Source organism: Propithecus coquereli, unplaced genomic scaffold (genome assembly GCF_000956105.1).
Source record: "Propithecus coquereli isolate 6110/MARCELLA unplaced genomic scaffold, Pcoq_1.0 Scaffold18, whole genome shotgun sequence".
NCBI lineage: Eukaryota > Metazoa > Chordata > Mammalia > Primates > Indriidae > Propithecus > Propithecus coquereli.
In genome coordinates this window covers 8648213-8670240 of record NW_012142745.1, presented here as the reverse complement: position 1 = coordinate 8670240, position 22028 = coordinate 8648213, and the positions used below count along the sequence as shown (strand labels likewise).

Here is a 22028-nt window from a genome sequence, read left to right as displayed (position 1 = left end):
GGCGGGCTCGGCCCGGAATGTAGAGACCCGGGCGGGAGCCTCCCGGCGGCGGCGACCCGGCTGCCGAGCGCGGAGGCTCCGTCACGTGTTTTTCTCCTCCGAGTGAGACGGCGGCGCGGTCGGAGGGGGCCGGCGCGCAGAGCCAGACGCCGCCGCTTGTTTTGGTTGGGGCTCTCGGCAACTCTCCGAGGAGGAGGAGGAGGAGAAGGAGGGGAGAAGTAACTGCAGCGGCAGCGCCTCGCGGGGAACAGGCGTCTTCCCGAATCCTTCCCAAACCTCCCCCTCGCCTCCCGCCCTTGTCCCCTCCCCTCCTCCCCTGCCGACTGGAGCGAGGGGCAGGGATGAGCCTGTCCCTCCGGCCTGTCCCCGGCTCCCCGGTAACGTTTCGCGTGGAAAAGCCACTTTCTCCGCCCGCCGAGATGGGCCCGAATGGGGGCTGCAGAGGACGCGCCCGCGGGCGGCGACAGCAGCAGCAGCAGCAACAGCCGCAGCGCCGCGGTCTCTGCGATTGAGCTGGTATTTGGGCGGCTGGTGGCGGCGGGGACGGTTGGGGGGTGGGAGGAGGCGGAGGAGGAGGCGAAGGAGGAGGCGGGAGAACCCCGTGCAACGTTGGGACTTGGCAGCCCGCCTCCCCCTGCCCAAGGATATTTAATTTGCCTCGGGAATCGCTACTTCCAGAGGGGAACTCAGGAGGGAAGGCGCGCGCGCGCCTGAAGGGGCAACGCAGGGACCCCGGGCCGGCGCCGCCTCCCTGCGCTGGACTCCCGCCGGGGCAGCGAGAGATGCATCTTCGCTCCTTCCCCACCACGGCGGCTGAGAGGAGACCTGGCCCCCGGAGGATCGCGGCTGCACTCACCCCGGACGCACTGCCTCCCCCCCGGGCGTGAAACGCCCGTGAACTCCGCTCAGGCTATCTCGGCGCAGCTGCTGCGTCTTCCTCTGGCTGCCCCTCCCCGGCGCGGGGGGCGGCGTGGATTTCGGAGTCGGGGTTTCTGCGACTTCCAGCCCTGTTTGCATGTGCGAGGCCGCAGCGAGGAGCCTCCGCCCCCTACCCAGTTGTTTTTCGGCGCCTCCCTCTGCTCGGCGGCGGTGGCGGCGGCAGCATGGCGAGCCCTCCGGAGACCGACGGCTTCTCGGACGTGCGCAAGGTGGGCTACCTGCGCAAACCCAAGAGCATGCACAAGCGCTTCTTCGTGCTGCGGGCGGCCAGCGAGGCTGGGGGCCCAGCTCGCCTGGAGTACTACGAGAACGAGAAGAAGTGGCGGCACAAGTCGAGCGCCCCCAAACGCTCGATCCCCCTTGAGAGCTGCTTCAACATCAACAAGCGGGCTGACTCCAAGAACAAGCACCTGGTGGCTCTCTATACCCGGGACGAGCACTTTGCCATCGCCGCGGACAGCGAGGCCGAGCAAGACAGCTGGTACCAGGCTCTCCTGCAGCTGCACAACCGTGCCAAGGGCCACCACGATGGGGCTGCAGCCCCCGGGGTGGGGGGCGGCGGGGGCAGCTGCAGCGGCAGCTCTGGCCTGGGCGAGGCTGGGGAGGACTTGAGCTACGGGGATGCGCCCCCAGGACCCGCCTTCAAAGAGGTCTGGCAGGTGATCCTGAAGCCCAAGGGCCTGGGTCAGACAAAGAACCTGATTGGCATCTACCGCCTCTGCCTGACCAGCAAGACCATTAGCTTCGTGAAGCTGAACTCGGAGGCAGCGGCCGTGGTGCTGCAGCTAATGAACATCAGGCGCTGCGGCCACTCGGAGAACTTCTTCTTCATCGAGGTGGGCCGTTCCGCCGTGACGGGGCCCGGGGAGTTCTGGATGCAGGTGGATGACTCGGTGGTGGCCCAGAACATGCACGAGACCATCCTGGAGGCCATGCGGGCCATGAGTGATGAGTTTCGCCCTCGCAGCAAGAGCCAGTCCTCATCCAACTGCTCCAACCCCATCAGCGTCCCCCTGCGCAGGCACCATCTCAACAACCCCCCGCCCAGCCAGGTGGGGCTGACCCGCCGATCGCGCACGGAGAGCATCACCGCCACCTCTCCAGCCAGCATGGTGGGCGGGAAGCCAGGTTCCTTTCGCGTCCGCGCCTCCAGCGACGGGGAAGGCACCATGTCCCGCCCGGCCTCTGTGGACGGCAGCCCTGTGAGTCCTAGCACCAACAGGACCCACGCCCACCGGCATCGGGGCAGCGCCCGGCTGCACCCCCCGCTCAACCACAGCCGCTCTATCCCCATGCCTTCTTCTCGCTGCTCGCCTTCGGCCACCAGCCCCGTGAGTCTGTCGTCCAGCAGCACCAGTGGCCACGGCTCCACCTCAGACTGTCTGTTCCCACGGCGGTCTAGTGCTTCTGTGTCCGGGTCCCCCAGCGACGGCGGTTTTATCTCCTCTGATGAGTATGGCTCCAGTCCCTGCGATTTCCGAAGTTCTTTCCGCAGTGTCACTCCAGATTCCCTGGGCCACACCCCACCGGCCCGTGGTGAAGAGGAGCTGAGCAACTATATCTGCATGGGCGGCAAGGGGGCCTCCACCCTGACCGCCCCCAACGGTCACTACATTTTGTCTCGGAGTGGCAATGGCCACCGCTACATCCCAGGAGCTGGCTTGGGCACCAGTCCAGCCTTGGCTGGGGATGAAGCAGCCAGTGCTGCAGATCTGGATAATCGGTTCCGAAAGAGAACTCACTCGGCAGGCACATCCCCTACCATTTCCCACCAGAAGACCCCGTCCCAGTCCTCAGTGGCTTCCATTGAGGAGTATACAGAGATGATGCCTGCCTACCCACCAGGAGGTGGCAGTGGAGGCCGACTGCCGGGCCACCGGCACTCCGCCTTCGTACCCACCCACTCCTACCCGGAGGAGGGTCTGGAAATGCACCCCTTGGAGCCTCAGGGTGGCCACCACCGCCCAGATACCTCCACCCTCCACACCGACGATGGCTATATGCCCATGTCCCCGGGGGTGGCCCCAGTGCCCGGCAGCAGAAAGGGCAGTGGAGACTATATGCCCATGAGCCCCAAGAGCGTGTCTGCCCCCCAGCAGATCATCAACCCCATCAGACGCCATCCCCAGAGAGTGGACCCCAATGGCTACATGATGATGTCCCCCAGCGGCAGCTGCTCCCCTGACCTTGGAGGTGGGCCCAGCAGCAGCAGCAGTGCTGCCCCCTCTGGGAGCAGCTATGGGAAGCTTTGGACAAATGGTGTAGGGAGCCACCACTCTCCAGCCCTGCCCCACCCCAAGCCCCCCGTGGAGAGCAGTGGTGGCAAGCTCTTGCCTTGCACAGGTGACTACATGAACATGTCGCCAGTGGGGGACTCCAATACCAGCAGCCCCTCCGGCTGCTACTATGGCCCTGAGTACCCCCAGCAAAAGCCAGTCCTTTCCTACTACTCATTGCCAAGGTCCTTTAAGCACACCCAGCGTCCTGGGGAGCCGGAGGAGGGTGCCCGGCACCACCACCTCCGCCTTTCCTCTAGCTCTGGTCGCCTTCTCTATGCAGCAACAGCAGAAGATTCTTCCTCCTCCACCAGCAGCGACAGCCTTGGTGGGGGATACTGTGGGGCTAGGCTGGAGCCTGGTCTCCCGCATGCCCACCATCAGGTCCTGCAGCCCCATCTGCCTCGGAAAGTGGACACAGCTGCCCAGACCAACAGCCGCCTGGCTCGGCCCACGAGGCTATCCCTGGGGGATCCCAAGGCCAGCACCTTACCTCGGGCCCGAGAGCAGCAGCAGCCCCTGCTACACCCTCCAGAGCCCAAAAGCCCAGGGGAATATGTGAATATTGAATTTGGGAGTGATCAGCCTGGCTATTTATCTGGCCCCATGGCTTCCCACAGCTCGCCTTCGGTCAGGTGTCCATCCCAGCTCCAGCCAACTCCCAGAGAGGAAGAGACTGGCACTGAGGAGTACATGAAAATGGACCTGGGGCCGGGCCGGAGGGCAGCCTGGCCGGAGAGCTCCAGGGTTGAGATGGGCAGAGTGGGCCCCACACCTCCCGGGGCTACTAGTGTTTGCAGGCCCACCCGGGCAGTGCCCAGCAGCCGGGGTGACTACATGACCATGCAGATGGGTTGTCCCCGTCAGAGCTATGTGGACACCTCCCCGGTTGCCCCTGTCAGCTATGCCGACATGCGGACAGGCATGGCTGCACAGGAGGTGAGCCTGCCCAGGGCTGCCACGGCTGCTCCCTCCTCATCCTCAGCAGCCTCTGCTTCTCCTGCTGCACCTCAAGGGACAGCCGAGCTGGCTGCCCGATCATCCCTGCTAGGGGGCCCGCAGGGACCCGGGGGCATGAGTGCCTTCACCCGGGTGAACCTCAGTCCCAACCGCAACCAGAGTGCCAAAGTGATCCGTGCAGACCCACAAGGGTGCCGGAGGAGGCATAGCTCCGAGACCTTCTCCTCCACACCTAGTGCCACCCGGGTGGGCAACACAGTGCCCTTCGGAGGGGGGGCTGCAGCAGGGGCTAGCAGCGGAGGCGGCAGCAGCAGTGAGGATGTGAAACGCCACAGCTCTGCTTCCTTTGAGAATGTGTGGCTGAAGCCTGGGGAGCTTGGGGAAGCCCCCAAGGAGTCAGCCCAAGTGTGTGGAGCTGCCGGGGGTTTGGAGAATGGTCTTAACTATATAGACCTGGATTTGGTCAAGGACTTCAAGCAGCGCCCTCAGGAGCGCACCCCTCAACCGCAGCCTCCCCCACCAACGCCCCCTCATCAGCCCCTGGGCAGCGGCGAGAGCAGCTCCACCCGCCGCTCCAGTGAGGATTTAAGCGCCTATGCCAGCATCAGTTTCCAGAAGCAGCCAGAGGACCGCCAGTAGCTCAACTGGACATCACAGCAGGTGCGTTTCATGGTGACAAAGTCAGAAGACAAAACTGCTTTTAACTTTGTGCATGAATTCTGTTCTCTGCCTCCACCCCTTCCAGCTCTTTCCCACTGCTTCCTCAGGGAGAATGCACTTAGATCCTCAGGGCACACAAGGTGCCCACCCCACAATGACACCTGGCAGAGAGTCAAATAAACATGTAGGAACAGCCTCAGGAGAGCTTTTTCATTTGAGAATTCCCAAGTGAAGTACTTTTGTAGTATTTTAAAAACTTATATTCTATAATGCCAGTTCTGAGGTTTGTAAAGTTCATATATGAGAAACTTAATCTGTATGTCAAGGTTTTCTTTTGACTATATATTTAGGTCAGCCCCTGGAAGGAACAATTCTACAAAAAAAAATTGTTAATACAGGAGCCAAAACCCTTCCTTTAAGATAGTTTCTCAGACCCCTTAAGGGTGATCTTATCAAGTTACTCTGTGTACTTTTGTTCTGTGATTTCACAATACCAAGGCAACGTAAACAGCAGTGGGAAACACTGATTTCTATTTGTGCTGCCCTAAAAAGATTCGGGAGAAAGAGCTTTTAAGACCTACATATTTAAAGAGAAGTACCTTCCTGTTGTCTCTCAAGAAAGTCATTAGGAGTGAGATTTTCTTTTTGTTCCTGTACCAAGATTTGTGAAATGTTCACAAACCGACCCACCATCCATGACATGGCCACTGTTAGACAGGGCTTGCAGTCAACTCTGCATGCATCTGGGACCCATTATTAGTTAAGAGTTATGGAAGTTCATCCCAGGATGTCTGGCTTACAGTTGTCTCTTCTTGCACTCAGATGTCACACATATCATTTGGGGCTACTGTGTGTCTTCTGTAAAATTCCTTAACCTTTTTATGTTGAAAAGAAGAGATAGTAAGTCAGGAACATGGAGGTCTTGTTTTGTTTTGCCTTGGATCTAAGGGCTAAATCATGTACTCTCTACTTTTAGGATATTTGCTGTTCACCTTTAAGTTCATGGGTAGACACCTCAGTAAATGTTGAAAGTTGGCTTCTGTGGCTAAGGCTGTATTGAAAATGAAAAACAGTTGTAATAGGAAATTAGCCTGCCCTTCGTTCTGTTGAGCCAGTTTTCTGGTGGTCATAATTGCGGGTAGAAGAGAGGAGTATAGTTTGCAAATAATGTGATGAGTTGGCATTGCAGAAGTTTCCAGCATTTGGAAACACTTTATTCTGACAAACTGATTATCTTGTGAATTTTATGTATGCTTCACAGAATGAGCTTTGAAAAGCATTATTTTTTCTTAATATGTGTCCATTCATATGTGCCTTCGGTTCTTATAGATAGATATTTATTTATTTATTATGTGATCACAGTCTCCTTGATTTTGTTTCTAATATTTGACCCATATCATTCTCTATTTTGTAGAACCAAGATAAAGGTATTTGAACAAACTAAGATTTTAGGTGATTGTTATAAAAAGCATTTATTTGATCAGTATTTATTTCAACATTTGTTTTCATCACTAACTAGAATGGAGATTTAATTGCAGATATCAACGTCAACAGTAAAAATTTTGGTTATTTTAAATGATGTTTTTAGGAGTTGGGCTGTAACACTTTAACCATTTGTATTATAAAGTGCTTCATTGATAAAATAATGAGAATTTGAAGGAAACAAACCTAGCAGAACTAAAATTTATATTTTAAAAGATGAAAGAAAAGACTAAGCAACAGTTAAGTTTTTCTCACTTGCTTCCTTAATTCGTATAGGTTTCTCTTTATAGAGTAGAATAAAGATGTTTGCTCTATAGAAAATCGATGACCAAACAGAATTCTCATTTTTAAAAAGGGCTGTAAAATAAAATTCTCCTTGTGTGGAAGATTAAAAAACAAAACCCCAACCTTCTATTCTTAGCTTTCTTTGGGAAAATATAATATTCTGAAATAATCATATAACCATATCCCTAATAACTGTGGAGTAACAATAGACCGCACTTTGCACCATGCCAGAAAAATTCTACAGTGTGTAAGATGTTAAATGTTGGTGTGCCTGTGTTTTAAGTGGGGCACCAAATGCTACTGGCACGTTTACGTCCTCAATTCTGTTGAGTTTCAAGATGTTATTTGATAGTCACTTATCATCTGAGACAGAAAGAAGTCAGACCTGTGAGTGGCAAACAGCTTCTGCTCCGAATTGAGTATGTTTGTGAAAACACTGCTTTCCTTCCTTCCTCAGCAACTGTCCTCTTTGCCTCTCTTTCCCATTTCTCAGGTAAAACCTGAAACGTGGTGAAAGGAAAAGAGGTACCATGAAGGGTGTGCTCTTTCTCCTAACCTCTCGGCCTGTTTAGTATTTTTCATTGTTCAGTAAAGGACAACACGTGTGAAGCATTGAGCTCAGGAGCCAGGACTTGTTGGATGCCCTTCCGCTTAACATCCAGTCCAGCACCTTTTCTGTTTCTCCTTTCTCTTGTCAATCTGTGTCTCCTCGACCTTAGTTCTGACCTGCTATTAATAGTTTTCCAGCACTACCCCCTCCCACTCCCTTTGTTTGTTCCTGACGTTGGCCTTTTTTGGCTCCTCTTTAGAATTTCGCAGTGCTTGTGGCCTCCTCTCCGCACACAGTAGAACTGAGACCCCAAGAAGGAAGGCAAAAAAGGGCGTCTCAGACTGGCTCGTGGCAGCCCCGCTACCTTTAGGCATCAGTTTGCCTTTTAGTTTTGAAACGGCAGCTGGGCAGACAGAGCCGAGTCATCCCTTTTAGGTTTAGTTTTTGCTTTTTGTCATTCTTTGTTATGCCCGCCTCCCTTAAAAGAAAAAAAAAGGAATCTGGTCATTTCTCTCTCCTTCATTCCATTTCTTTTTTGTGATTTCAGGGATACCGTACCTCCACGACTACCGCCCCCCCTCCTTCCCTTCCCTTGCTGTGTGGCCTCTCTGGCTGGCGCGAACCCTCTCGGCCCTGGCACTTTCCCTTTTCCGGGTCACCTCCGCTTCCTGCATTCCTCCCTCTTTATTTGGCAGTCGGCTCCCCCTCCTTCCTGCAAGTCGCTGTTGCTGGGGGTGGGGGAATCTGCAGCGAGGCCGCCCTCGGGTCTCCCGCCCCCGCTGGCCCCGGGTCGTCGGGGGCCGCAGGGCCCCTTCCCGGGCCGCGTGGTCTGCGGTGGCGGGCGAACCCCCGCCCCTCGGGCACCCCGTTGCGGCTACTGGCCCTGGGCGGGCGGGTGCTGATTGGCCCCCACCAGAGCCAATCAGCGCGAGTCACCGCCCAGTGCGGGGCGGGGCCTCGGCGTGGGGCTCTGAGTCGCGGTTCCCCAGGCGGTGGCGGGCCGGGCGTCACGGAGTCGCCGTCTCCCACTCCTGTCCCTCTGGTTCCCGCAGAACTGAGCCAAGTACCCCCTCCGCACCGCGTCCCCCGGACAGAGCGTGTTGTGCACTCGGCCACGTTCGTGTATCTAGACCAGAATTAAGAATGAAAAAGTCCAACCGGCCCACTGACAGGGGCCGGAAACACACACTTCCTCTTATTTTTAATTGAGAAAAATCCAGGCTGTGACCATGTGACGTGCCCCATTTTGTTTCCGTCCTCTCTTTACTACGGTTTACTATGAGGCCACGTTCCTCCTTCCTGTCTCCAAATCCGGGAGCAGGAGGGAAGCGACCGCACGTGGTCGCCGGATGGATGGGGTTGGCTCGAGATTCTTACATTTACCTCTCTTACTGATGGAAGGGAGAAGATAAGGGTGTTGTGTGTGGCTGGCATTGTTGTGGGGTCATTTGGTTTGAATGTGCCTTGGGCTGTATACACTTTATTGAGCACCTGCAGTTTGCAAAGCACCTAAGCTATGTCAGATCAAGGAAAACTGATCCTCCCTGGCTTTGAGGGAGCTCAGAGTGAAAGGAAAACGTGGGCTACAGCTTGCAAATCCTGAGACGGTAGAGATTCACCAGAAGGGCTTGGGTAGTGTGTGCCTTATGTTCCTTACCGAGGTTTGGAGGAAATGCTGCTATGTTCTCAAACACAGATTTTTTTTTTTCTTGAGCATTGACAGCTCAAGTGACTGCCCATCAGGTCAGGCTGGGCGAATGGATTTTGAAAGCTTGCTAGATTTGTGTTGTGCACCTTGCCATAACCAAAATTATGTGAGCTGTGTTACTACGTGGGTTGGAAAATGTGCTCAGGATTTGTCCTTTCTAAAATAAAAGAAAATAAGAAAGAAAAATGGTATGGAAATACTTTCTCTTCCTCCCTCCCTCCCAAATAAGCATTTCTCACCAGCCGGCATCCCTCTTGCATCACTGAAGCATAAGCCTCAAAGGCAGCGCTTTTCCTGTGGTGCAGGTTGAAACATCACAGGTGAAAATGTACCAAAGAAGGAGCAGTGGGAGAGGGTTTCCTTGTTGTTCTAGAAAACTTTGAACATCTAATAATCTTCTTAATTTCTGCCATTGTTTAGGTAGCTTTTTATGTTCAAAAATAAATCCATAAAAAATTCGACATATTATAGTCATTTATCCCAGTGCCCCCTAAATAAATAGTATCTTCAATATTACCTTACAGGAAGGGACTTGAGATCTAAAAGGGCATGCCACTTTTTTTTTTTTTTTTTTTTGGTTTATCAAAATTCCTGGAAAATATCTTGTGCTATCTTGAATGATGCAATGGAAAAATCAGCTCCTGGGAGCCAGAGATCTTGGGCTGTAACACAGCCTGTGCCCTTTACCAGCTGGGTGACCTTGGGCAAGTCACTTAATTTCTCTGGACCTATTTCCTCATCAGTAATTTGAGGATTTTGTTCTAAATTATTCTAACCTCCTTTGCAGCTCTAAACATAGGACTGTTTTGGAGAAAATGACTGATATTCTTTAATGGATCAGTTGTAATGAGGATTCTTTCTGAAGGAACTGTTGACAAAATCATAATAAAACATTAGAATGTCCTGTTCTGTCCAGTTCTTGCTTTCAGATCAGACATTCTTTATGGCCAGACTGGGACCTGGAAGGAAAACATTCCATTTGATTCAGGCCTGATTTTAAACTTTCTTGTTTGGAGGGGGCATTTTTAGGGTATAACAGACCTTAGGACAGACTCTCTCGACTGCACCAGTCTTAAGTTTCTGGTGTAACCTCTCCAGGCTGAATCAGGTTTCTCTTCCTCCCCTCACTCCCTTTCAAAAATAAAATGTGGCCAGATGCTGTGGCTCAGGCCTATAATCCTAACTAACACTCTGGGCAGCTGAGATGGGAGAATTGCTTGAGCTCAGGAGTTCGAGACCAGCCTGAGCAGGAGCGAGACCCCAGATCTACAAAAAATAGAAAAATTATTCAGGCATGGTGGCGCTCGCCTGTAATCCCAGCTACTCTGGAGGGTGAGGCAGGAGGAACACATGAGCCCAGGAGTTTGACGTTGCAGTAAGCTATGATGATGCCACTGCACTTTACTTGGGGTGATAGAGCAAAGACCCTGTCTCAAAAAAAGAAAATAGAAATAAAAATAAAACAAAAATAAAATGTGTGTGGGAATGCAAGTCATCTTGTATCCTAAGGTCAACTGTCAGAAACATGCTACCCCATCCTATGGTATAGGTTAAGCTTTAACCACTGCATGTCTGTGACATTATTCTAGTTATTCTGTAGAAAATCACCATTTCTTGTGGGTGGTCTGTTTACGGATAATGTTTCTCATTTGTACCATAAGCATTCTCCACTGAGATACCCACTGAAGTGAATGGAAAGGAAATCAGAGAAGCCAACTGGGGACTGTAGGAACTCTTCCACAATGTTTTGTTTAGTTTTATTTTTCTGTTAGGTGTGTGAAACAACTTAATACTTCTCTTGCTGGCAGAATTAATGTTGTCCAGCCTTTTTGTGCTTTAGGATTTTTGATTAGTTAGTTGAGCTGTACCAGCGCTTTACTGATCTAGTGTTATCTTGGCTGTTGAGCTGCCAATATGTTCAGAAGCTCTAACCTTTTTTGCACCTCCATGTGGATTTCATAAATCATTAGAATAGTCGATTGTCTCATTCAGAACTCCAGTGACTTTCTTTTCTAATCCTCCTGCTATAATCAGATATATTTCTTATCCGAGTAGTATGTAAATGGTTCCTTTTATTTTGATGGGTTGGTAATTTAGCATAATGGAACACTTCACAATTCTAAGGTTTTGTTTTGTTTAAAGAAAGCCATTTCCTCAATTATTTCCTTACGTTACAGAGTTACTGGAAATTATATTCAAGGAAAATAGCTTCTTGTGAATTCAGTTTGAAGTCAGTTTCAAACTAAAGTGTCGGTAACTTTTTTCCATACCAGTACTTTTTTTTTGCATTTAAGTGATAGATACTCTGTCACCTTTATAGTTTTGTAATTGATTTATTACTTTATTACATTATGAGTCGATAGCTATGTGGTGGGCTTTAAAAGCTCTTTTTAAAATGTTATTGAAACATGTTCAAAAGGTGTAATTACATTGAATTTTAACTTAACAATTACATTTTCATGTTAGTATGGTATAATAATAACATACTAATTTCAAACTAATGTGAACTAGTTACTAAAAGTTGTTATAAAGCTTTTTAAAATGATAAGCTATATTCATCTATTTGCTTCTATTCCTGTCTTATATTATGGAAATGGTAATATCTCTCCCATTCTTCATTCACAGAAAATGGGGAAAGATGGATTAGATAAGTATAAGGTACTGTCATCTATGGTAAAAAGAACATTTTCCATTTTAATAATATTCTTGCTGCAGGCTCTGCTATAATCTATTTGTTAAAATAAATTTGGTTGTGCTTCTTCAATGAGTCAGTGATCTTTGAATAATAGAGCTTTTAAAAATGATGTGTTTATGTTGAAAGGGCTGCTTTTCTTTTTCAACCCCTTTTCTGTATTTTCATTCACGGTGGCAGTAGAGTAGAATGTGAGGGTCAGACTACAAGTTCAGTTGTATCTATCATAAAGCAGAGAGGAGATTTGTGGTTTTATTACCCTACCCTGAATATTTTATTGAGTTAGCTGAGTTGTGTTGTATCCATTGTTTTCCGTTTACCATTCCATGTTTTTTTAAAAAACTGTGTACACATATGCATTCTCCCCACTCCTTTTTTTCTGTTGTTGACCAAAGAATACTTTGATATGGGTTCTCTGATCCTCTTTGACATATTTAGGTCATGTTGCTGAACAGTATCACTTAATCTTGAGAAGTTTTTTTATAATTGTTGAAGTGATGAAAGAGACATTATGTTTTCTTCCCATATATAGGTAGTATGGCAAACAGATTATATTTTTCACAGAAAAGTCATGATTTTTACTTTTGGGAAATATAGGATCTAAATGAGATAGGCACAATTAAAAAAAATACATTTATAAAAATATAGCAGTTAGTTGAAGTCCACTAGAATATTCAGTAGTTACTGTGTAGTCAATTATCATTCATCTGATCTTCCCCAATGATCACACTTTCCTGTTCATTTTAAAATTATTTGGAGGGCTCTGTGGACATGAAAAGTAATGCTACTTACCCTTGAGTTTCAGGGTTGTGGGAACAACCAAAAGATGAGAAGATCTTTGGTGTTTCCAGTGCAGTATTAGAAGCTGCCATCTCTCAGCCCCAACATAAATTATCTGCCCTTGACCAAACAGGCCTCAAACCACTTTTTCTTGTTTTCCTCTCTCCTTCCTTTTTTTCAGTAAACACCATTGAGCACCTATTATGTTCCAAATAGTATACCTTTTATTGAAAGATGATGAAGGTGGATTATGGAAATGAAGAAAAAAATGGGAGTAAGAGGAAATCACTGAAGTAGTTTCCGAATATCTTAGGATACAACTTTTCTGGGGGAGAAAAAGTCTTGATTCACAACATGTAATCTATGAAAGATGGCATTTTTCATAAACTTAAAGGGCAAAAGTGCCCATTTACCTTGAGGTATTGTATTTTTCTTAATCATTCTAACCATGGCTTCTAGCTTGACAATAACACCAGCATACTAAATACTTGATAAGGCTGTTGAAACTCATTTGGAAGAATGGCCCATTTTTGGGTATTAAGCTTGCAAACATAATATTAATACTACCAAGCAAGAAGCAAGAAGAAGATATCTTTGCTTTGGATCTTTGGTTCAAGTGAAGCAGCCCAGAAGAGGGGTCCAGGTATTAAACGAACAGGGGTTGAATGTCAACGTGGTATGGGCTGATCAGTGGTAGGAAACATGGGGCGAGAACAGGAGGCTACAAAAGAAGTTTTAAAGTCTTTTCTTGCTATCTCACTTTTATTATCTAAAGAATTTTTTTCCCCTTTCGGTGGGTAGTTTTTATTTTTAGTAGGGAAAGGCTCTAACCCTTTGAACTCTGGTTCCTATGCTTGCTTCTGGCTAGAACTACAGTCTCCTGTGAGATTTTGCCATTGCCCTTTCTTAAGCACACTTGCTCTCTTGCTTTCTCTGTTTTGGTGATGTGTGGTCATATTTGTTGAGACCACCAAGTTTAATAATAGCTTGCTGAATCAATTCATACTATTTTTTTTTTCTGTGTATGTTTCGTATAGGCAATACCTGCACATGCTAAAAATTTCAAGTGGTTTAAAAAAAAACAAAAAGATTCAGAATGAAAAATAAGGCTCCCTCCCTGCCTTGTCCTCAGCTTCTCCTAGGCCACCATCACTGCTGCTTTTTTGTTTGTCTTTCAGAGATGGGCTGCTCCTAAATTTCCATGGCTCTTTTGAATCCTCAGGTTCAAAAAATTGCTAGTGATTAACCTAGTATAACCCAGTGGAAGGGGAAAAGCATTGGTTAAGCAATGATCTACTTTTCCAAATTTGAAGTGTTTGTGCAAATTAAGAAGGGAAAGATATCTAAGTTTTCAAACATTACCATTTTAAATCTATATTATTTTATTTTATTTTCCTGTTCACCTTCATGGTAATACTTAGGCATTCGCCCCCGCCACCTCCTGCCCCGACCCCAGACTGAATGAATAACTAATTCTTAATATAGTGTAGTAGGATTAAGTATAAAGGTTAAGGATCATTCTGAAGACTTTCTGGACACCAATGTCTCATATTTTTGAGAGCTCGAAAGAATCAATGCTTTTTATTGGATTGGTCTTTTTACCATTTCAAGTTTTGGGAGCAGTTAAATTTAGACATAAGATTACATCAAATAATTAAAGAAATTTCTTTACACTAGTTTTCTCCTCTCACTTATTTTCTGCAGAGTTATTAACACTGGACAGGAGTGGAATTTAGAGAATCTGTCCTGCCTTCTAAGGAGAATGTGTATTGCTGAGATAATTTCTGCTTTGAACACCAAAGAGGAACTTCTCCAATGGTCAAAAATGTTTAGTACTGATGCCCTGCTATTCCTGCTGATTGTGGTCCAGGAAGAGTAAGAATAGGATGGGGTAGCTCTTGTTACAAAATACAGACTTTCAAGATTATGATAACAGATAACAATTTGAATCAGAATTATCAGTGTTTGGTCATTTTTGGTGACTTGCCAATAAAAGTATGCTAATAGCGATAGTATTAGTTTCCTTCCAGATTATCTAGAGTAAGGAGGAATGAAATTCATCAACATGAAGAAACTTTTAAAAAACCCATTAAAGAGTTTTATATATGAAGCTATCTAGTTTCTTAGAAATATATGTCATTTAACTTTTGATGTATAACAAACCACCCCCAAACTAAGTGCTTTAAAACGTCAATCATTTATTAGATCATAATTCTGCGTGTTAGTGATTTGGGCTGGGTTTAGTTGGGTGGTTCCTCTGCTTGTCTTACCTGGGTAAACTCATGTTGTTCAGTCAACTGGAGGGTTGATTGAGGGCTGATTATTTAGGATGCCCTTTCTAAAAATGTCTGGTGGATGATTCTGGCTGTTAGCTGGTACTTGCTATTGACTGGTCCACATGTCCCCAGCAGGCTAACCCAGACTTCACATGGTATTGGATGGGTTTCCAGCAGCAAGAGGGGGAAGCAATGAATACATAAGTACTTTTCAAGCCTCTGCTTTGCCACTATCCCATTGCCCAAAGCAAGTCACACCGTAACACCCAGCTTCAGGGGGTAAAATAGTTACTACTTCTTCATGGAAGAAACCAGTTTTTTCTGATTTACGACTATATATAAATGTATTTACAAATGTAGTTATTTTGTCATGATTAACAAACATTTATGTTGCATATTAAACACTTAGAATGAAATTATTCTTAGATGTTCTAATGAACAGTTTGCTTTGGATGAAGTATCCGCAATTTCCTTCATAATAGGATAGTATCATTTTTCCATCTTAATTTTTCTGTGAAAAATATGAATGCTTGTATTTCCTTAAATAAATCTTTATTGAATTATACCGTAAGCAAGGCAATGGAGACTGGACAGGTGTGTCCCTGTCCTCGTGGCCCTTTATAGAGGGCAAAATGTAGTATGAGACAGAAGTGTTACAAAGTAGAATAAAGGGCACCACTTTAAATGTAGGGGCAGGGAATGATTTGAGAAAAGAGTAAATCATGTAATTCTATCATTCAGGTTTGTGAAGGGGAAACAAATATTTTTCTATCCCATGTTCTGTGGGCCAGTATAGATTCAGGTCTTGAGATGGCATCTTTTGTTAGATTTCCCTCTTGAGAATACCTCTTACTGGATAAATGAAGGCTGAAGGTTTACCTCTAAGAAAAACATAAAAAATGACTACTGAGGTTTCTAGTAGCAGAGGCTGTTGTCTATTTTTAGTGCCACTGGTTGTTTGAGGAAATGTTTATAATGTTTGTCCCAGACACCTACTATGAGCTAGACTAGAGGATGACACTTTCTAACAGTTCTCAGGTGGCTCATGTAGCATCTGAGATGGAAAGGAAAGGAACTCAGAGCCAGGAGTCACTTTCCCACTGTCCCTTCAGCGGTGATGTTTACCCTTCACTGAAGGGGACTGGCTGGCTGTCCCCCCCAACACAACAAGCTGGGCCAGATGGGAAGTGGCTGAGAGAACTAGACTTTTTGTGGGGTGAGGTGGACAGCAAGGGCTGAGAGGGAGTGAAAGACTGTGGAATGGTCTGAAGGGGCTTTTCCCACCTGAGCACAAATCTTGATTTGGGTAAAGCAGGGTGTTTGATCAATGGAAAGCAAATGCACATGGTTTGCGACTTCCCTCTCGAGGCAGCTCCCTCTCGAGGCAGCGGCAGTACGTTTGTTAACTCTTTACCCAGCTCTCCTTTCTATCGGTATTTACGGTTTTCTTTTACCAGAATCTCAAATGCCTTAAATATTCCCGAGGGCACAGAACACAACAAAACGGGACACTGTATGAGACTCGTCGTGGTGCGGGGAGGGCCGGAGAGCCCTGAAGTTTTATGCAGTGGTATTTACATTGTGATCTTGGCAGCTCCATCCCCCTGACTTCCCCCTCGCGTGCCCCTCTGCCCCCCTTCCCAATTCCAACACACTCTTTGAACCACAGCTAAACAATAACTTCCTTTCAGAGCGATCCCTTTCCCTCTGGTTAGATTAAGGAATATTAATATTACATTTTTAAAAGAATGGGTAATGAATTAATTTCAGAAAATATTTTACTTCTGCTAATAGGGTACCCTGAAAGTCACTGAGAGTATAATTAAAACTTTTCCTTTTGCCTAAACTCTCCCCACGTGTGTGTAGGGGAGGAGGAAGGTTAGGGGGTGGGAGCTACAGTCCAATAAAAAAGGTTACATTCCTAAAACCCAGTCTTTAAAAATATTTTGCAGCCTAAGCCTTTGGTCCCTCTCAAGTCCTTACAAGGGACAACCTTCAGAAAGTGTACAGGCTTGTTGTTTCTCAGGCCTTTGAACTGAGCGAAGAATGTGTCTCAAGAAGGAAAAATGAATGGCTGGTGCTTTTAGCCTCCAGCTTGAAACTCGCTGGAGGAATGTTATTGTGTCTTCAAAGCCTGCTTCTCACCACGCTGTATTAGTTAGATGAACTCATGGAAAGTGTCTTTGCATTATCAAGTATACAACAAAACCCCATGCCACCCAGTTCGCTCTAATTCACTGGCTCCTTTCAGGTGGATTTTTAATTAATGTCTCTTCTCTAAGAATAGAGCCCCATTCCACTGCTTTCTCCTACTGATAGGATTTACCTTTACTCATCAGATAAGGAATCTTCAGCCTTTTGTGTGTGTGTGTGTGTGTGTGTGTGTGTGTGTGTGTGTGGCATAGGGAATATTATTTTTAAAAAAATAATGACAAAAGATATGTAGGAACAGCTCTTAGCTCTGAAAAGTTCTGAATGGATTTCCAGCAGAAATAAGTAAAATTTCATTTGCAACGTAAAGTCAGTACATTTAAATGACCAAAGAAAACATCTGAAATATTTTATTAGCTGGGTTCAAGGGTACCTAGCACCTCTCTTTTGTTCAGAAAGTTTACCCCTTCTTGAAGGATCATGATAACAACACCTGTCCTTGCTCCAGTTACTGGTTTTATGGCACTCGTTCCTACTAAAAGTCATGAGCTATTCAAGAGTAGACTTACTACTCATTTCATGACTCCATTATTCAAGTTGGTGCTCACCACCAAACATTTGCCAAATTGGAAACGTATATCAACAATTCAGGGAAGAGTCTTGAATCAAGGGAGAGGAGATGGCTTCAGAAAAGTTCCAAACAAAAACAATAAGGTGGCTATATTTTGACTACTTCTAGCCATTTCATTTGTTAAATATTTTAAAAATTCAGATTTAACAATATCATATATTATGAATAGTCAAGAAAATTACAGGAGTCCTTGTAATCTGGTATGACTGGATCTGAAAACTTGGATAAAATTAATTACAACTGCATCATTCCGATGTCTGCAATCCCAGTCTATCTTAACATCTTGGATACTTCATCTGTTCCCCCAAACCATTCTTTTGAAGACTGACAGAAACTTTGCTTTGTTTTGACAAGATTTATTTCTCTGCTTCCAACAGTAGCTCATCAACTTTTATTCTACTAATATAGTTCTTCTGATGTTAATTGTAGCTTACTGATCTAGGTCATACCATAGTATTTTCACTGAGGTTTCAGATATCAAAAGCAATGAGAAAATGATTTGAAAAGTAAGTATTATGTCATAGCTACCTCTATTTTTAAAAAGAGGCCAGTTATTAAGTTGGTGATTCATAGAGCTTCCTCCTATATGTCCCTTTGTTCCTTCTTTCTCTTCCTCTTGGGTATATGGTTGCTAATTAGCCCCTCTACTAAAATATAGGTAAGGTCTGGGAAAAGGAATTAAATTTAAATGAGTCCATTTTGCCAGCGTGGCACTTGTTAGTTACTCTGCTCAAATGTTACCTTGGTCTGGGAAATTGAATCTAATTACTAAGATTTAAGAATTTTCACCTGCATTCCCTGATTTTTCATTTCCACACTCAAGTGAGACTGGAGTAGTGTGATTCCAAAGTAATGGAATGTGTGTTCTAAGCTAGTTTGTCAGCTGTCATAGCAGTGCTTTTTAAATATTGTTTGACATTTCAAGTATTGAGCAAAAACTTAGGGTCCAAACAGTTTTACATATAGCAAAAGGTTTGTCACCTTTGACTATGAAACCCCCAACTCCCCAAGGTTTGTAACATAAATGTTCTATTTTATTTTAAATAGGACTTCAGTTTTATGGGCTCTTCACAGTCATTTGACGTGTATGCTACTTTCTAAAATTGAAAATGTTTTCCAGTAGTTCTGGTATCGAGCTAGGCTGTATCTCTCTCTGCCAGCTTGGCTGACTAGGTTTGAATGCTTAGTGTTTGTTGTATCTAGATGCTGAATGAATGAATGTTGGACCATATGTTTTTTTAAAGGACAGTGTGGGAAACATACCAGCACCTCATTTATCTGTAGACTAGAATCGTATTCTGTTTAGGAAGACAGAGAGTTTTTCTTAACCACATTACCACTGCCTGACACTTGGTGGGTACTGTCTTAAATTTTCCCATTCATTGCATAATTAGGCTGTAGTAATTGCTGAACCAGGGATTCGGAAGAAATAATAACTGGTCATGAAGATAGTGGTGGAGAATTGCTGAAGACTGAGATGTTTATAGATCAGATCTGAAGGCATATTCTGGCTAAGGAGTGCAACAAGGAGTTAGTGAGTTTCTCCTGAGTACCAGGCATATTCCTAAGTTCTTAAATTGTAACTGTGAAGAAAACAGACAAAAATTCAACTTTCTTTCTTGAGAACTGTTGGAGTGAGAAGGCTATAAAGGATTTGCTTCTCCAGGGGACAAACGAGTCCACTGAGAGAAATAACAAGGATTTCTGGGCCCTTTTATGGACGTTAGGGATTGACAGCACTGATTCGTATATCCAGTTTCCCTGTAAAAATCAGGACTCTCCCTTTTGCTTGGATATAAGTACATCATTGGGATACCTTATGGGTTTATTGGTCATGGTTAAGGTTAGCTTATGACTCACAAATGGTGCAAAATCAGATTTTTATGATGTAGTAGGGCAGGATATAAAAGAGAAGGAGGTAAGAGTTGAAGTTGATGTGTGTCTGCTTGGGAGAGTTATCTTATGTGAAAGTCAAGATCTGGAACAGGTGACAATTGGAAAAAAAGTTGTTAGGAGTATGTGGTATCTCTGGGAGACCCTGGAAAAGACTGGGGCTGGCCACAGGTGTGGCCGCCAGTGTGTTTTGGGTCGCACGTGTGGGGGGTGGGGGCAGGGGGGCCACAGGTCATGAACCCTAGCTTAAGTTGCAGCATTGGATGTTAGTGATTTTCCCTGCTAGGTTATTATGAATTTTTTTAAGGCTATTATGTAAAACTGCTCATGTGTATATATTAATACTAATCTTTCATTTCCAAAATTTTGTTTGAAAAGTCTGTTAGAAAAATATTTAATACATTTGCTTTCCTCTACATTTATTCCATGTACAAAATGTTTGGGAGGAAAGACTAATATCTTGAAACTGCTCTTCGATAAAAAGCTTTTATTTTGATATTACTATGTATTTTACAAGTAAAGACCTTCAGGCATATTCCTGCTAAATCCATACAGCGCAAGAGGAAATCCCATAATTTCGAGGTTGCTTTTTCTAGTGGATAACAGCTTTTATGGTGAGGAAATTCCTTTATAGCTAACTTAAATCCTTCATCCATATGTGAGAGCATTTCCCTCATTCTGATTTTATTAATAGCAGTGGTGATGAGTGATGGCCCCTGACCTTTTTTTAAAATTGAGGCTATAAATTATACTTTTATCAGAAGATCTAAATTATATAATAAAAAATCTGTAAAGTGCTGTAAAGCTCTAAAAACAAAAATAAAACACAATGAGCACATTTAAATGTAGCAAAGATAAAATGGAAAATCATAACAACTTTTGATTAGTAGTACTACTACTAATCAGTTTGCTAAAAGAGGAAGTAAGGCTGGAAATGAATTTAAAGAGAAATTCTTTGAAACAAATACAAACAGAAAATATTGTATAATTGATCAGACAATGCTAATTAAACTGAATATGATTTTCTGGGTGTCAAGTATAAAAAATATTCATTTGCTGAAATTTAATTATAGGATCCATTTCCTCTGAAAGAAATGTTACAACATCTAACTTTTCTATGAAAAACAATAATTCATCAAATATTATTTATAATTTTGGATTCTTTAAGTGGCCAGGAAATTTAAGAGGTTTGAAAACCACGTGGAAAACAAAATCCACAAATATTTATATAGTTACTTAAACTTGCTTTATAACCGATTTTTAACTCAGTTGCATTTTTAGAATACACTTTTTATTTTAGAACAGTTTCAAATTTATAGGGAGTTACTGTGTATCACACATCCAGTTTGCTCTTAACTAAAGTCCATACTTCAGAGTTTCTCAGTTTTCCCCTAATGTCCTGTTTTAAAATTCTGTGTCGAGGTCCCATCCAGAATACCACAGTATGTTGCATGTCTCTTTAGACTCCTTGGTTGTGTTAGTTTCTCAGACTTTCCTCGTTTTGATGACATTGACAGTTTTGAGGAGTACTGGTCGGGTACTTTGTACAATGTCTCCCAACTGGATTTGTCTGATGTTTTTCACATGATTAGACTGGGATGATGTGTTTTGGGGATGCAGTCCCATCACATCATATCAAGTGTACATACTGTCAACATGATCTATTAAGGTTGATATTGACCTTGATAACCTAGCTCAGGTAGTGTTTGTCAGGTTTCCCCACTGTAAAGTTACTCTTATTTTTCCCCCTTTCTGTATTGTAATTTTTGGAAGAAAGTCACAGTACACAACCCACACTTACAGAGTGGTCAGTTATCTACATATTTTGGGGGGAATTCTTTTTTCTGCACAGGAGATTTGTCTTATTTATTTTTTATTTCTTTAATCATATTTATATCAGTAGGGACACATGGCTGTTTATTTTATACTTCAGGTTATAAGCTAATAATACTTTTTGTTGCTCAGATTATTCCAGCTTTAGCTCTTTCAGTTGACTCCTGTGTCCCTTTGACATACTCCCATCATTGTGGGTTTTTGTTTTTGTCTTTTTGAAACATTTCCTTACTTTCTAACACTGCAAGATGCATAGTATAGGATCGTATTGTTTATTTCCTGCCTCAGTTCTAGAATCATCCATTTATCCAAGGAGCTCTTGTTCCTTTTATTGGAAGTTTGTACAGTTGACCCTCTGTATCCTTGGGTTCTGTATCCATGGATTCAGTTCAACCACGAATATTGAAAATATTCAGAAAAAAGATGGTTGGCCACATCTGTACTGAACATGTATAGACTATTTTTCTTGTCATTATTTCTAAACAATACAGCATGACAACTATTTACATAGCATTTACATTGTATTAGGAATTATAAGTAATCTAGAGATAATTTAAAGTATACAGGAAGTGAGCGTAGGTTATATGTAAACACTACACCATTTTATATAATATAAGGGGACTTGAGCATTCATGGATTTTGGTATCCATGGGGGTCCTGAAACCAGTCCCTCGCAGGTACTGAGAGACCACTGTACTAGAAACCAAGATCTGGGTACTAGGTGTGTTCGTTGCTACTGGAGTATCATTTCTTTTTCACTCTCAGCTGATAGAGCAAGGATATATGTGTGTATATCAACCTTTACGGATACACACATATCTATAAATATTTCTATGTGTAACTATCTGTGTCTGTACATGAATTCATACTGCTGCCTCTCTGACTCTAATTCATTTCCGCATGGATCATTCA

General features: G+C 44.5%; 1 protein-coding gene across 1 annotated transcript in view; it reads left to right on the top strand.

Moving 5' to 3' along the window:
- Positions 1 to 88: 88 nt before the first annotated feature.
- IRS1 (insulin receptor substrate 1) overlaps positions 89 to 22028 on the top strand; it is a 58047-nt gene continuing 36107 nt past the window's right edge. Inside the window, exon 1 of the mRNA XM_012642595.1 lies at positions 89 to 4835. Within this exon, the coding sequence (XP_012498049.1) occupies positions 1104 to 4814 (3711 nt within the window). The 5' untranslated portion in view covers positions 89 to 1103 and the 3' untranslated portion in view covers positions 4815 to 4835. The remainder of the gene's footprint in view (positions 4836 to 22028) is intronic.